At 38.7% G+C, this 15,673-nt stretch overlaps 1 protein-coding gene across 1 annotated transcript; it reads left to right on the top strand.

The window, feature by feature from the left end:
- Window positions 1-3,123: 3,123 nt before the first annotated feature.
- On the top strand, window positions 3,124-13,959 carry LOC584069 (putative defense protein 3). The gene is made up of 6 exons (XM_030983249.1): window positions 3,124-4,252; window positions 9,722-9,867; window positions 11,276-11,367; window positions 12,023-12,114; window positions 13,170-13,214; window positions 13,759-13,959. The coding sequence occupies exons 1-6, from the start codon at window positions 4,048-4,050 to the stop codon at window positions 13,824-13,826; spliced, it is 648 nt and encodes a 215-aa protein (XP_030839109.1). The 5' UTR covers window positions 3,124-4,047; the 3' UTR covers window positions 13,827-13,959.
- Window positions 13,960-15,673: the final 1,714 nt, after the last annotated feature.

Below are 15,673 nucleotides of genomic sequence, written 5' to 3'. Positions count from 1 at the left end.
TCTTGAATGAATATTGAGATATATTTAAAGTGAAGCGATACGTATTTCTTGGGGAAAGAAAGTAACAAAAAACAAAACATAAACGCAAACACAAACACACACACGCACACACACACGCATTGACATACACACACATAATTTTGACCGAGAACTGTCAACCTAATCGTCACGTAACCTTTAAAAGGTGGTATAGATTTAAAAAGAATTGAATGTCCTTTAAAGGCATCGTTTAACGATGTTTAATCTGAGAAGCTAGGCCCTACGTGTTATCAGTGTCTGTGATATGGTGTAATATCGAAGCCCTAAAAAAAACTATAACAAAAAAAGCAAAATGCAAAAAAGTAAAAAAAAATTGAGTGACCGGTTTTACCATACGCGTTTTTCCCCATGTCTGTAGTGTTAACGTAAACCGTTAGAAAAACGCAAAATCTTGATAATCACACAGACGAACGGCTTGTAAAAGTCATGGGGTTCCTGACTACCCTAAATGTTTTTAATTATCATTGCAGCATGAACTAAATCCAGGATTTTGTTTCAGAATCTGAGACAAAGTTACCGGATCCCAGAGAGCGGTAAACCTGAGAACTGGATTTTCTCGAAATGACTGCCATAACATTCATAATTTGCTCCATCTCTGGTTCTCATCAACCGCGAAAACCCATTGAAACTTGTAGTGATTGTGCTTTTTATGGATCGAGAAAAACATTAGAGACATCATTTGTTATTCCAGTATCTTAATATTGCACATGGCGGCCATTTTCGGATTTCCATAAACTTCCGTACCAAAACGTATTACCTTAGGCCTAACAAAACGACATAACACTTAACCTAGTCAAAATGGAAACTAAAATGACATCGAACGGTATGTTTCATGGGTTAAGGAAACGTTTGATGGCACCATTATACTTCTTAATATCCAAATACGCACATGTAACCACTTGAATATATAATTTCCAGATGGAAAATGGAATCCTATCGAAAATTAGGGTCACTTTGCTTCCTGAGAACTAAGCCCGGATGCCATATTGAATAGGAAGTTGATTGCATCCGTCTTTCTCCCAGTTTGTCGTATTGCTTTTCCCTTCACATTGTTTTGATTGGAGTCTATTAATTGTCTCTTTTTCATTGGCATCCAACTTCGTTTACCCTCCACCCGTCCTCGTGTCTCATCTCTCTTTTCTCCCCTGCTCTCTCCAACTCCTCTCTCTCTCTCTCTCTCTCTCTCTTTCTCTCTCTCTTATATATATCTCTCTCATTCTCTCTCTCTCTCTCTCTCCATCTTTTTCGCTTCATTATCTCTCTCTCTCTCTCAATCTCTCTCCCCCTCCTTCTCCTCTCTCGTTTTTACCGGTTCTATCAAGATTTTTTTTCTTCCCCTTTTAAAACAAAATAACTTTGGTCGTCACAATCACAAGAGAAAATATTTACATTGGCTTCAAGTGTCTTCTTTTCTCTCATTACTTTCATCTGGTCTCTGGTCTCTCTCTCTCTCTCTCTCTCTCTTTCTACCCCATCCCTGTAGCCCCATCCTCTCCTCTCCAAATCTTTTTAGATTTTATCAAGATTTCAGAACAATTTGTTTTTTACACATTAGTTATAACCTTGGTCATCTCGATCACAAGAGAAATATTTACGTTGGCTTTAGGCGTCTTCTTGTCTCTCAGTAATTTCCTCTTCTCTCCATACCCTCCCCCTCTGCCTGTCTGTCTGTCTTTCTCTCTCTCTCTCTCTCTCTCTCTCCCCCTTTCTCTCTCTCTTTCTCTCTCTCTCCCACCCCTCTACTCTCAAGTTTCTATCGCTTATATCAAGATTTCTGAAGATTGGGTGTTTCACATTCTTACACTTTTAGTTATAACCTTGGTCATCACAATCACAAGAGAAAATATTGACATTGGCTTTAGGCGTCTTCTTTTCTCTCAGTACTTTCCTATGGCCTCTCTCTCTCATTCCCCTCTCTCTCTCTCTCTCTCTCTCTCTCTTTAGCCTACATTTTCTTCTTTTTCGTTACAACTAGTAGATTCTATTTTTTCATTTGGCAAATATCATGAACTAATGATCCATTTAACCATAAAATTGGGCAACGATCGGGGGGTAGGGACAAAGGGGTATATCTACCCTGATATTTTGAGAAAGTGCCAACCCCCCCCCCCCCCTCCACCTCCACCCCCCCCCCCCCAATATGAGTAGGAAATGCTTCAACTCATGTTCTACAGTTCTAGGCTCTGAAGTGTTCAAATGCAATATCTAGTGTTAGACTATATTCATAAAAGAAAAATATTCTTGCTCGGTCTCTATGCTCCCTCGCACGATATAGGGTCTATCAAAGTACAATATAAGAGTGTATTATAGAAGATATGCATACCGGAGATATTTCGTATGTTGTCATTCCCCCCCCCCCCCCCAGGCACGTAGCCACGGGAAAGGGGGGCACGGGGGGCACGTGCCCCCAAAATATTTCCAAGATCGGTTGAACTTTTCTCGACCCCTCCCAGGACGTCGATTGATTACAATTATGTGCCCCCTCAAACATCAAACTTTGGCTACGTGCCTCCCCCCCCCCCCCCCGGATAATGACAAGAAATCACGCCATTTGAATATACCTGGTTATACCTGGAACAGGAAATATTTTCAGCCGACCTATTTATGCACTCGACACGGCTCAGTAGGAAGATGCGAGTATTCTCGATGGGATCATTACTCATGCACCGGTGCGCGGCGGCTTCTAAATTATCTGCATATGCCAATAGGCCATTTTCGTAATGTAACCAAATTTAATGCATACGTCTTTGTGAAGTGCCTCAATACAAATTATTTCATTCACCTGATAAGAATAATAGTATTTCAATGGACAGAATTCGAACTGCATACATTAGTTGTTGCCAGGTAGGACAACAATTATGGCTTGACCTACCTAGCAACACTTAATATATGCAGTTTGCATTCTGACTATTGAAATACTATTATTTTTATCAGGTGAATGAAATAATTTGTATTGAGGCACTTCACGAGGACTTATGCATTAAATTCGGTTGCATTACGAAAATGGCCTATTTAGATTAAAAGAGAATGACGGAAATGACGGATTTTCTGTGTTGGTCATTGTAGCCCTACAAACAGCGAGCAAACAGCTATTATATCGAGTTAGAAAGGAATTAAAAGAACGCTTGAGTGCTCATATACACGCATTCCTGTACACAGAGTGAACAACAAGTATGTTTATTTACGACAGTGCACGACCCGGTGCACGATTATCAAGGTGTACTGTATATATCAGTGGACAAGGAGGAAGAAGGCGATCTGCAGTTCAAGCCGTCCCTGTCCGCAGCTCTCTCCGCCATTTTCTGGTCAGAACTGTGTTTTTCTAAAGGACTTAAAGTTAAACCGATATTTTAAGTGACACACGCGTGAGATGGAGTGAAATCGTCCAGGAAAGTAAATGCACGCACGCACCGCACCTATTCAGCTCGGACCGGGTCAACTTGCTTTGAAACCTGTCAAATTTTTACACTGAAAACACGTGCAAAATTGTGTAGCACGCACTGGAATAGGCGCTGCAAGTTGTAGACATTTTGAGAGCTGACGAGAGGTCTGGTAATGACTTGAACAGTTGTTGTCATCAGGAACTCCGAACTCGTGGCTTGGAAATTCGTTATTCGAACATGATTGGTACATCTGCAGTGCTCCCATGACCTTTCATGACGCTCAAATATATCCACCACAATACAAGCTGTGACTTTTCTGCAATACTTGTAGTTGAAGTTTTTTTCTAGGAAATGACGGATACTTTCCTAAATTTGTCTGCATAACAGTGTTTTCAGCTTCGCCGACGACGATCACGACTGCATCCTCAAAATTAAAAAAGACTGCCACATGCAACCTTCGTGAATACTTCGTGGTAAAGACAGGGTGGTGTGTATCTCTTATTCGCGAACTCTCTTGGTCTGCTTGAAGAGCACTTTCAGCTAGAGCCGCTTGTGAAGGAATCTGCCCTTTTAAGCGTCTACTTTACTCGTTCAAAACAAAGTTTCCAGCCACTTATACATCATCATGCTTTACGCGGCGCCGTTTGTTTTAGTGGTAGCGGTGCTAAATGCATTGCAGATGCTGGTGGAAGCGTACCCAGGCGGTCCCCCGCTCTCGGCTTGTATTAGTATGGTACCTACGGGCCATGGCGCCAGTACCCTGACGGGAACCACCCCTTTCTCGATCACGACAAATACAACCTTCTATACCGCCGGAGAAAATATCGAAGGTAAGATAATTAACAATAATTTCACTTATTCAATCATTTTCCTTGGTTTTTATTAATTCATTATTAGTAGAAGTAACATATTTTACCGCCATGAAGGAGAGAGAGAGAGAGAGAGAGAGATAGGCGTCAATTTCCTAGAAAGTCTGGAAAAAAGTTTATAAAAGGGGGGTCGAATTCCAAGCAAAGTATCTGACACGAGAACTCTATAATTACAAATGAATGGAAATTCTTGAATGGTTGTCATTACTTCCATTATTTCCATAATTTGATCAAACGAATTCGTTTCCACTGGCTGCCTGCCGTAGCAACAAACAGAGTTGACAATAGACTTAACTCCGTTTCGTTGACGATTAGCCATGCACAAAGAAGACGAAAGACTTGATGCATGGATATCGTCAACGAAAGGGATTTAAGTCTTTTGTCAACTCTGTTTGTTGCTACGGCAGGCAGCCAGTGAAAACGAATTCGTTTAATCAAATTATGGAAATGCAAGCATGAATTTAAACGAACAGAATTTTGTTATTCCTGGCTCATTTTCCTGATTGAGGTGTCATTATGAAAGAGCAGAAAATGAACTTTCTAGAAATGTGATTTTCTCTTTGAAAGTCAGATACCGCCCGCCAAATGACTATTTGGTACCCTCTCTTCATAATTGTTTTTAATCACTCATGCGTGAAATATGATGAGGTGCAACAATGAAAGAGGAGGATCTAAGCTTTACAAATATGTGTAATTTATTGATTATAATTGTGATTAAGTTATGATAAAACATCGATATTTCTCGGTTTCGTTCTTATGGGACGCATTGTACAGAGTGATTAAACCACAGAGAGCAGCGTTAATGTCTTGAATTAAAGGAGTATATTATCAATAAAAGAACGGGAATAAATCCTGGCTACCTATAGCTTCTTCTCACTTCTAAACGAATGCTACTTTGTATTATCCTTATTAATTAAAATAACCAAATATTACAAAACAAAGACAAAACCATTATGTGAGAGTCTAGAGCTTAGATCAAGATAATTCATCGGAACGCAGTCAGCCGGCTCTTCGCATCAAAGCCGCACATATGGCATCTTGGAATTCACGTTCTAATTATTGGTCGGAAGTGTTTCATAACAACTGTTCAGCACTACGACAGTTGCCTTAGTATCTGTGTTTTCATAGACAATTTTCTCACAGTGGGTGCATTTGCTTATATCAAATATTAGCAGTGGCGGATCCAGGGGGCACGAGAACTCCCTACCCTTAGCAGAACCCAATATGACATGTATTTAGTACCCCTAGAAATGACCTAAGCCCTCTGTAACAACTTAAGCTCCTGAATAAAATAACCCCTTTTCCTTGACCAGCAGAGATTCCCTCGATCATGCACTGTGCTGGACCCCTTCCCTTGCGGAATAATCCTAGTTCCGCCATTAGTTAATTAGTTAAATCATCAAGCGCCAAAAAAGGCGCTTAAAATATTTTTCTTTCTTTCTTCATATTTTCTTCCTCCTTTCTTTCTTTCTTCTCTCTTTTCCTTTCCTTCTTTCTCCCCCCCCCCCCCTCTAGTACAAAATTTCAATGAGTTTGCATTGGAGAGAAACATAAGTAATATCTCAAGTTTAGGCCATGATAGGAAATGGAACATAAAAACATTTACAATGAGGGCCCAATATGCGAAATTCTGCTCCAATTTTTGACACAAAAATAAAGCCACACAAAGTTCATGGGTCTGATTTAGTTTCACAACAACCTCATGATAACTACATAATAAAGGGACGCTATAGCCTGTTATGGATATATTGTACAGCTCCCGGAATACATACACGAATCATAATTTTGTTATGTTTCAAACAGCGATTTTTGATAAGCCTCACGACAATGGACATGAAGAGACATGGATATAGTCATCCATGCCTGATCATTTAGTAGGCCCATGGTCTGATCATGGACCTATTAGGTCCATATGGTCTGATACACCTTGAGAACAATCATTTAGAAACTTATCCGTTTAACTCGATGACTACTGAATCCTCTAATTCCCATAGGCTTAATACAGGGAATACCCGGTTCCGAAAGGCAATTGGTTAAAAGGATGCTGGTATATGAGTCGAGTCAGCATTATCTTTAACGGAAATTGTGTCATATTTGACACTGATCATGAAAAGTGCATTGAATATTAGGCTTCCTGGGAGAGGTTTCGATTGTAAAGAAATGTTTAGCTTGTTCGATCCCATTAGATCAAGGTCGCGAGCTCGATCTTGTAATAGGCCATACTCGTAATGAACCAAATTTAATGCATAGTTCTTTGTGAAGTGCCTCAATACAAGTTATTTCATTCACCTGATAAGAATAATAGTATTTCAATAGTCAGAATGCAAACTGCATATATTAAGTGTTGCTAGGTAGGCCAAGCCATAATGTTTGTCCAACCTGGCAACAACTAATGATGCAGTTCGGATTCTCTCTAGTGAAATACTATTATTCTTTTCAGGTGAATGAAATAATATGTATTGAGGCACTTCACAAAGACCTATGCATTAAATTTGGTTACATTACGAAAATGGCCAATCGAAAACAAGTCAGAAAAAAGTCTTGGAGCCAGCCCCCCCCCCCTCTCTCTCTCTCTCTCTCTCTCTCTCCCTCCCTCCCTCTCTCTCTCCTACATAACCTCGACCCCCTATTAATTAGCATAAAGAAGCATGGTTATAATTATGGTTGGGTTGTGATTTACAGTTTTTCACTAGATATCAGAGTTTAAGAAGAAAACGACATGTCTTGACCACTGTGCTTGATGTCTGTAATATTCAAATCCGTTGTCGTTTTAACGCGAATAAAAGAATAAAAACAGCCTCGAACACAAGAAATTTCAAGAAATGAAATTTCAATTCCGATGCCCTATTGTATTGTCGCTGTATTCAGAATATCATGTTTGGATTACGTAGTTGTAATGTTCTCACATTTCAATATAGGCAATGATAGGTGACGCATAAGGCTACATGATGCGTACTTGGTACTTGGTTGGGTAATCCCTCTGGCAGCTCACTCAGGAAGCTATACTGGGATGGTAGGTGAGGCGAGTAACTACAAGGAGTGTCAGGAAGTGCAGAAATGGTGTGTGGACAAAGCAATTGCCAATTTACAGTAAAATATACTGAGTCCAGTGCAAGTAAAAACCAAGCTAGTAAGCTTATACGATGTGAGAACCAACAGGGGTTTGCATCATTCTGATGGAGGGTAGGGCAGCCTCCTTGAAGTTGGTTATTCCTGTTGCATTGACTGCTGAGCCTGGCAGATGGTTCCAGATCCTTATTGCTCTTGTGTTTGTGTTGTAGGAAGTGAGTTGTAGGCAGTGAGATTTTATAAATTGCGAGGGGCAATGGCCAAGAGGTAGAATAGTGGTCACAAATTAAAACAGCTTTAATGAAAAAGTCAATATCTTTCGATGGTCCAAAAATTTGGAATTCCATTCCAATAAATATAAAAAATTGCAAAAGTCTTTAAACTTTTAAACGAAAATATAAAATGTATTTAATTGAATCTTACGTCCTATAACTCACCAGGCTCTTTACCCCCCCCCCCCCCGTTTCCCCCCATTTTTGTCATGCTTCCAATCGTACAACATTTAAGTTGCCTTTTATTATTATATTATGAGGGATGGGCTCTAGCATAAGGACCATACTCCTTTTTAGGTCCTCGCTTCACTCCCATTATGTTATTTTTTTTTTTTTTTTTGTCTGTTGGATGTATGATATTTTATGTGTGATTATTCCGTATTTAATTGTATATATTCTGTATTTTTAATGATGAGTGTAAATAAACGAACTTGAACTTGAAATAACTGAGAAATTCCGGGTTCAAACCAAGTCGACGTGCCGTAGTGCCCTTTGGCATAAATCCTCATTACCACGTCCTTTGGAGAAGACGTAAAGCCGTCGGTCCCCATGTTGCTTATTTACAAGCATACACATGCTTCCCTAGCAGTCTGGTTTAACCCCCCCCCCCCAAAAAAAAAAAAAAATAATAATAATAATAATAAATAAATAAATAAATAAAAAAAAATAAAAATAAATAAATAAAAATAAATAAAAAATAAAAAATTAATAAATAAATAAATAAATAAATAAATAAATAAATAAATAAATAAAATAAATAAATATTGACATTTCCAAAATCCTTTGCGATCGTATTCAACTCAATGTATAATTAAAGACTCACTGCCTACACAAAACCAACACACGCATCATGCCTGAGAAAGTTATGCTAGCTACATTCTTTGATAGGAAAGTATGAACTGGACAGCATAAATGTTTCGCTAAATGTCGCTCCGGCGTACCCCGTCGCGCGGTTCCTAAATCGAGTTTGTCAGAATAATTCAATTGCTGGGTGTTTATTATGATGATAATTCGTCTCAATTGATGCCCAGCTGGAATCTATGATAGGATTATCCTCAACTCCATGCAGCGGTCAAGCGCATTTGTAATGACTTGTGTATATTGTGGGGGGGGGGGGGTCTAGGGAAGAGGGAAGAGGGAAGAGATGCCGGGGTGACATCTTACAAGTCGTTGCGATTGCAACTCCGTAAAAGGAGTTTTTAAGTTAGAGATATGGGCCCTTGTAACTTTCCGATTAATCCGTTGAATACTGAATTTTCTAATTCGCATAGGCTTAATACATGGACCACCTGGAACCAGTAGGCGAAGGGTTAATTGCCTTGGGATCAGTCAGAATCCATCGCAGCTCTTTATTCATGTTACTAGACAGGGAAACTATCTAGAGAAGAAGAGCTGTAATCTAGAGAAGATGTGAGGAAATCAAAAAACATGCCAATACTAACAGTACCGGTGATAATTTAAATATGTTAGTACACAGGTCTATTACTAGGGACTTATAGATTTGCACGAAGACAGTGTTGATTGCTACGGTCGACGTCCTTTTAATGCACTGGCTTGAATGGACGTCACACGTATCAGTCCACGCAAATCTAAAAGTCCCTAATATTAGGCGGAAATAACGTATGATTAGACATTGACAATTCCAAAAATAGCCGAATGAAGATAATGAAAAAAGGGGGATTCTAGTGAGCACTGCTCATCAAACATGCATGTATGCGATGCCAGCTGATTGGGGTAGCATTCAAGTAATTTAGCCCCCAACACACAGCTATGGCGACAGTTACTCCGCAGTAATAATCACACACTAACCGATGTTTTTTTAAATATTTTTTTTAAAACTCTACCCTGGACCAAACACTATTTCTAACTATACTATAGCCCTTACCCCTGCCCAAATCTAACATAACTCCAATTTCAACGACGATATTACACCCGAAACATTGTTTGTTAATGAAACAATTATTAATGTATGAGCACCTCCTCTCCCAGCCCTCTTAACAACAACAAATGCTCATTTACATATGCCGCTAAGATGAGACAATTGAATATACATTCATTTATTTTCCTGTCTTATTAATGTTTCATGCAGTGACCATATCAGGTGCACGGTTTGTTGGGTTCTTCGTTCAAGCCCGACGACGGGACTCTGGCAGCGATACGAATACTGCAGTAGGCACCATAACACCAGGCAATACAAACATTGGCAAGACTCTTGACTGTGGCGGAGGCACTGACGTAAGTATGATTCCATAGTCCTTCCACTCTTATTTCATTTTATTCGAAGAGGCAACAAAAGCCATGATCAAACCAAAAGGGTTACATTGCAAGCAGATTGTTTTGAGACGATCCAATAACAATATTTACCATTTTTTTCACGTGATGCCTTTGTTTATTTTAATCATAACCCCATTGTGACGTTACGCGTGGAAAGGGTATAATGCTCGCAGCAATGCCGCGCGTAGCATTGTGACGTCACAATGTTACAAAGTGGGACGCTTTACGTGAACTTGCGCACGCTCAAAAATCCGGGGATTACCCTTTTTCGGAGGTGGTACTTACAAGGCGGTGTCACACAGAAAAATCCCGACCCATCTTGAATAAACCAGATTTTAGAAATCTAGTTTTTTCATTGAGTCGGTACGGAAGCGTTAAAGTGCCATTCTACTTGACGACATGACGAGATATTTCATCTTGTCAAGTCGACTTAATATACATATCATGTCGACATAAAAAGATATTTAACCTACTATGTCGACTTATCAACTTTTATTAGTCGACATGGCGAAATAAATTATCTTGCCAAGTCGACTTCACAAAAAGTTCATGTCGTCATGGCGACATAAGTTATCTTACCAAGTCGACTTCTAAAAAAATACATGTCGTCATGGCGACATATATTATCTTACCAAGTCGACTACCCAAAAAGTAATGTCGACATGGCGAAATAAATTATCTTGCCAAGTCGACTTCACAAAAAGTTCATGTCGTCATGGCGACATAAGTTATCTTGCCAAGTCAACTTCACAAAAAGTTCATGTCGTCATGTCGACATGATATGGATATTAAGTCGACTTGACAAGATGAAATATCTCGTCATGTCGTCAAGTAGAATGGCACTTTAACGCTTCCGTACCGACTCAATGAAAAAACTAGATTTCTAAAATCTGGTTTATTCAAGATGGGTCGGCCTCTGTGTGACACCGTCTGTAGTGATGGTTGTGGTGAAATGAAAAATCCCAATAAATCTTTCAGTAGGCCTATTTCAAAAGTAAATCAGGGAACAGTTCCTGTGATGATCATTTTATCTCCTGGTCAGAAAATAAATGTGGCTTGAACTTATCTAAATGGTGCCCTTTCTCCCGTCGGAACTTAAATTTTCGATCAATAGACAAAGAAATGGAGGCGATAACACTACATTTGACACTCATACAAATTTGAAAATTGACGTGACTCTATTTAATTATAAATAAATCAAATAGGCTTACAATATGCATTGTTCTAGAACAGTTTATAATTTTTAGACATGTATTAACAGAAAATGCAATATTGATTTCTGGTTCGTTAAATATTATTAAAAAAATCACAAGGAAATAATACTTTCTAATTTATCTCAGATAATAATGCTTTTTTGCATCCTTCACAGAACGCCTGGTCACACAAGACCAATGCTGCCAAAACAAGCGAATCCGCAATTTGGACAGCGCCAACTGACGACAAAGGCACGATAGCTTTTAGGTAGGTACTGTACTTGCAACAATAATCGCCCCAAGTATAAAATACAGTGACAGGCCAAGAAGTACTAGGAGCACGTCCCCCCACCCTCCTGGGCAAAATCAAATCTTGTATATGTTTTAATGTCTGAGATTACCTTTTGATATCGAGTAAAAAATGAAAGAATTAATGATATGCCCCACGCGCCTAATTTCCTGAGACCTCCACATGCATTTACCCCAAACTTTGATGACATAGTTTTCAGACTTCAATCAATTAACCAAATTTGTTAGTCAATCAATGTTATATAATATTATTACATGAGAAAAAAAGTCGCTGTCTCTATAAGTCTCAAATAAATATATAACTTTATACATCTTACACCGTTATTAATACCAAAATAATTAAATTTACATGTTTTTTTATTGATTAAAATAGCAAAATCGATTCAATGACAATATCCCCTTCATCTGTTCCTCCTCCTCCTTTTTCTTCTTCTTCTTCTTCTTCTTCTTCTTCTTCTTCTTCTTCTTCTTCTTTTTCTTCTTCTTCTCCTCCTCCTTCTCCTTCTCCTCATTCTCATTCTCCTTCTTCTTCTCCTTCTCCTTCTCCTTCTCCTTCTCCTTCTCCTTCTCCTTCTCCTTCTCCTTCTCCTTCTTTCTTCTTGATCTTCCTTTAGGGCTACTATCGTACAAGGACCAAGCAGTGATCGCTACTGGACTGGTGTCTATTCAGCTAATCTGCCCTATGGCTCCCCACCTGATGACACAGGTACGAATGGTAGCATCGCCCAATCCTGCAGGGGGGTAGTACGAAGAGCACTAGCTACTTTTTTGTTATGGTCATGGTTTTTAGGTGCGGATCCAGTGGGGGAGGGGGGGGGGTGAGTGGGCATTGGTCCCCCTGCCCCGCCCCCCCCCCCCCAAAAAAAAAAAAATGACGGGCCCCCCTCCCCCCGGCGAAAAAAAAGTTTTTAAAGGGGAAGTCCACCCTAAAATTAAGTTAGTTTTAATAGGAGTAGAAAAATGAGAGAAACAAGTCAGTGAAAGTTTGAGCAAATTCCGATTAAAAATAAGGAAGTTAGAATTTTTGAAGTTGTGATCAATCAAACACAAATTGGCAACTCTATGACGTATCATGCGAGCTCAACTTCCATTTGCTCAGTACTAAAAAAATCTAAAATTTCCATTTTCCCTCAAGAAAAATTTCAACCATACATGCACCCTAAATATAATAATTGCAAATATGTTTCTATACTCCCCCTGCAAGGAACAAATATATATTCCGTCATCAATAACGAAGAAAACATGATTTTATGGAATATTATGCACAAAGCAAATGAAGGAGAGCTCGTATAATAAGTCACAGAGTTGCCAATTTGTATTTGATTGATCACAACTTCAATGATTCATAACTTTCTTATTTTCATTCAGAATTTGCTCAAACTTTCACTAACCTGATTTTCTTATTATTCTGCCTCTATCGAAACAAACTTATTTTGGGGGTGGACTTTCCCTTTAAAAAAAATTGTGACCAGAAATTTACCTTTTTTTGGTTAAAGGGGAAGGGGGGTGGGGGGAAGAGGTGTTCAGTAAAAAAAAAAATATCGGCCGGCATGATTTTCAAATTTCAGCACACTAAATTTTTAAAATTGATATCAAATTTGGGCCTTACCCCCTGAGAAATCCTAGATCCGCGCTTGACTATCCATATTTCCCATCAATGCCATAATGTTTCAATGATATTCGACCTTCCGAGCAATATCCTTTTCATACTTAATTGGGGTGTATAGGAACATTATCAACTTTTCATTTTTATTTATGCAGGTGATATGTCGGGTCCAACAACAGATCCTACAACCGGTAGCGGACGTGAGTACAATTATTTTCTAATACAATATACAGGGGATCAATATGGGGTAGCGTATGTGGAAAAGGGGTTCGGGGTGTATATGGGTGGCACCCTTCCCCCCCCCCCCCCGGCCCCCGCTCGTTTAAAAGCCCAGAGAAAAATATTGTTGGTCTACATACTAACCCCCCCCCCCCCGAGTATCACTCTTTTGTCTCGTTCTCTCGTATTTCGTTCTCCTATTATTTTGGGAGCCCCCCCCCCCCCATGATGACTCCAGTGATGATACAGTTCTTTTGTTTATTATTATGTATGCATGACGACATGGGAATGGTAACAAGAGTAGGCCTAATTGTGTTGGTATAGTGTTTAGACATTATTATTACAGTGTAGAAATACTATTTTGTTCACCGTAGAGGGGCTCACTTTGATTCGTTGTTCCATCAATATTATTGTGGAATTTTCTTGCGGCAATTTAATGTATTCACCTTTATTTATAACCAGATTCCTTTGAAGATAAAAAATGCATTTCAATTAATCTATTATTTCTATCTCTTTCTTAAACAGATGTTGTTTATGGCTCATCACTACTTATACTTCTAGTCTCATTTACAGTCGCTGCAATGAATAATTGACTCTGACTGAACCCTACTGATTTCTCATGCATGCAGTGTCTTACTGCATATGAATTAGTTTTGCTCGATTTGGACAGTTAACGCGACGTAGAAAATACCAGCACTCAGGCGCGTACACAGGGGGTGGGGGGGGGGGGGGGGGTAACACCCCCCTTTGGTATTTGTATGTGTGTAAACCCCCCCCCCCCCCCCCAACGGATCAAAATTTCAAATTTTCAAACTTGGAGACCAAAAAAAAAAAAAAAAGTGTCCTCTTACCCGGACGGACGGGTGAACGCTTAACTTTGCCATGAAATTGATATGAGTCAGAAGTGTATCCCGGTGTGTAAGAATACTATGTCGTGAAATTCACTCTTTTCTTGTTTGAGACCACTCTAAAATAAATAGCCATTTGCATGACTCCCCGAAGAGTGAAATAGTTTTTGTTTGTTTAATCTAACAGGGAGTATGGCTAACAGTTAATTTTCTTTTAAGTGATAACAAGAATTTCTATATTATTATAGTATCCTATTTATCTACAAATTATATTTATCTTTCTACAATTTATTTCATCTTTAAATTACCAGCAAACATCTCAGATATTGGTATTCATAATTATGTTCGGCACCCCCCCCCCCCCCCCCCCATGGTAATTACAAGAAGTAAACATGTCACAGGTAAAGATATCACACACTCGGGTAAAATGTAAATGATGAAATTTGGTCACATTGTATCTGCATTGATAATGAAGGGGGGGGGCAAATTCGCCGATCTATCAAAGTTAAAGGACGCCATCTTTATTCGAGCACTACTTCCCGATTTGTTATTATTTTATTGGCTCTATAGTTCTTATTTCAGGTAAGACCTATGAGATAATGTTTTGTTAGACTAAATATCTAAGGGCATGCTCATTGATATTAATAATATATGCGACCCAAAGGCGGTTCTTTCAAAATGTTTATTTACCTTTTGTTTAATTAAACATAGCTCTGTTTGTATAAAATAGTGAAATTATGATGAAATTATAGGCCTATAAGTGCCTATAAGTGCCTACAAAGTTTGATTCTGTTAACTGCACCTGTATGCATGAAATTGTCATTTTCGCGCGTTTTCCATGCATGAATATATTAAGCGTTCAATTTACGTAAAAAGTGAAAGAAAAAACAACAACTTTGCTTGTCGTCACATAAATAATTATTGGTAAGTAGTTGACCAACATAGTTTCTCTTTTACATTTTTAGTTCATAGTGATCATGATAAGTAATGCTTATATCTATACTTGCGGCTCTGAGCCTTTAAAACAATTACCAAACAAAATACTCGTGTGAATAACATGCAATAAAATATTTTGTATGAGATTGTGAAATAAATTTATTCGATGAAATTTTGTAGTCATTCCCATGTGTTCTTATTTTTATAAAACGGGAGTAGTTTTATTTTTAGAAATGGATCGGAAGAGAAACGTTTATAGAGAAAGCAGGTAAAGAGAGAGAGATGAGCAATCATTTCCTTAAAAATGAGGGAGAGGAAAAAGAGAGAAAACGAGATATGAAATGGGGCGGGGGGGGGGGGGGTGAAGGGGTTCAAATATTATTGTTGTGTAGGCCTACAAACGCAACCAGAAAACAATTGTTAGAATGCATTTAGGGTTTACCTTGCCTGGACTTGTTGTTTTCCATACACTGTATAAATTGGACTTTTAATTTCAACAATAGTTATTTCTAGCAAGTAATATTTTTCTAGAGGTTTAAGAATTTGATTAGAGAATATGGGGGTCAAGCTTGTCTACATGGTAGATACGAGAAAATGTAAGGGGGGGGGAATACTCGAAAGTGTTCATAAATATGATCATTGATGAATAAAATGTG

The sequence above is a fragment of the Strongylocentrotus purpuratus genome, unplaced genomic scaffold (genome assembly GCF_000002235.5).
Source record: "Strongylocentrotus purpuratus isolate Spur 01 unplaced genomic scaffold, Spur_5.0 spur5_scaffold_13, whole genome shotgun sequence".
NCBI classification, from domain to species: domain Eukaryota; kingdom Metazoa; phylum Echinodermata; class Echinoidea; order Camarodonta; family Strongylocentrotidae; genus Strongylocentrotus; species Strongylocentrotus purpuratus.
The sequence above is the reverse complement of the archived record's forward strand: the minus strand, read 5'-3'. Positions and strand labels throughout refer to the sequence as shown.

Coding starts and splice junctions, on each gene's coding strand:
- LOC584069 (XM_030983249.1), top strand. CDS start 4,048: ATGCTTTACGCGGCGCCGTTTGTTTTAGTGGTAGCGGTGCTAAATGCA. Junction 4,253..9,721: donor CGCCGGAGAAAATATCGAAG/GTAAGATAATTA, acceptor TGTTTCATGCAG/TGACCATATCAGGTGCACGG. Junction 13,215..13,758: donor TCCTACAACCGGTAGCGGAC/GTGAGTACAATT, acceptor TTTCTTAAACAG/ATGTTGTTTATGGCTCATCA.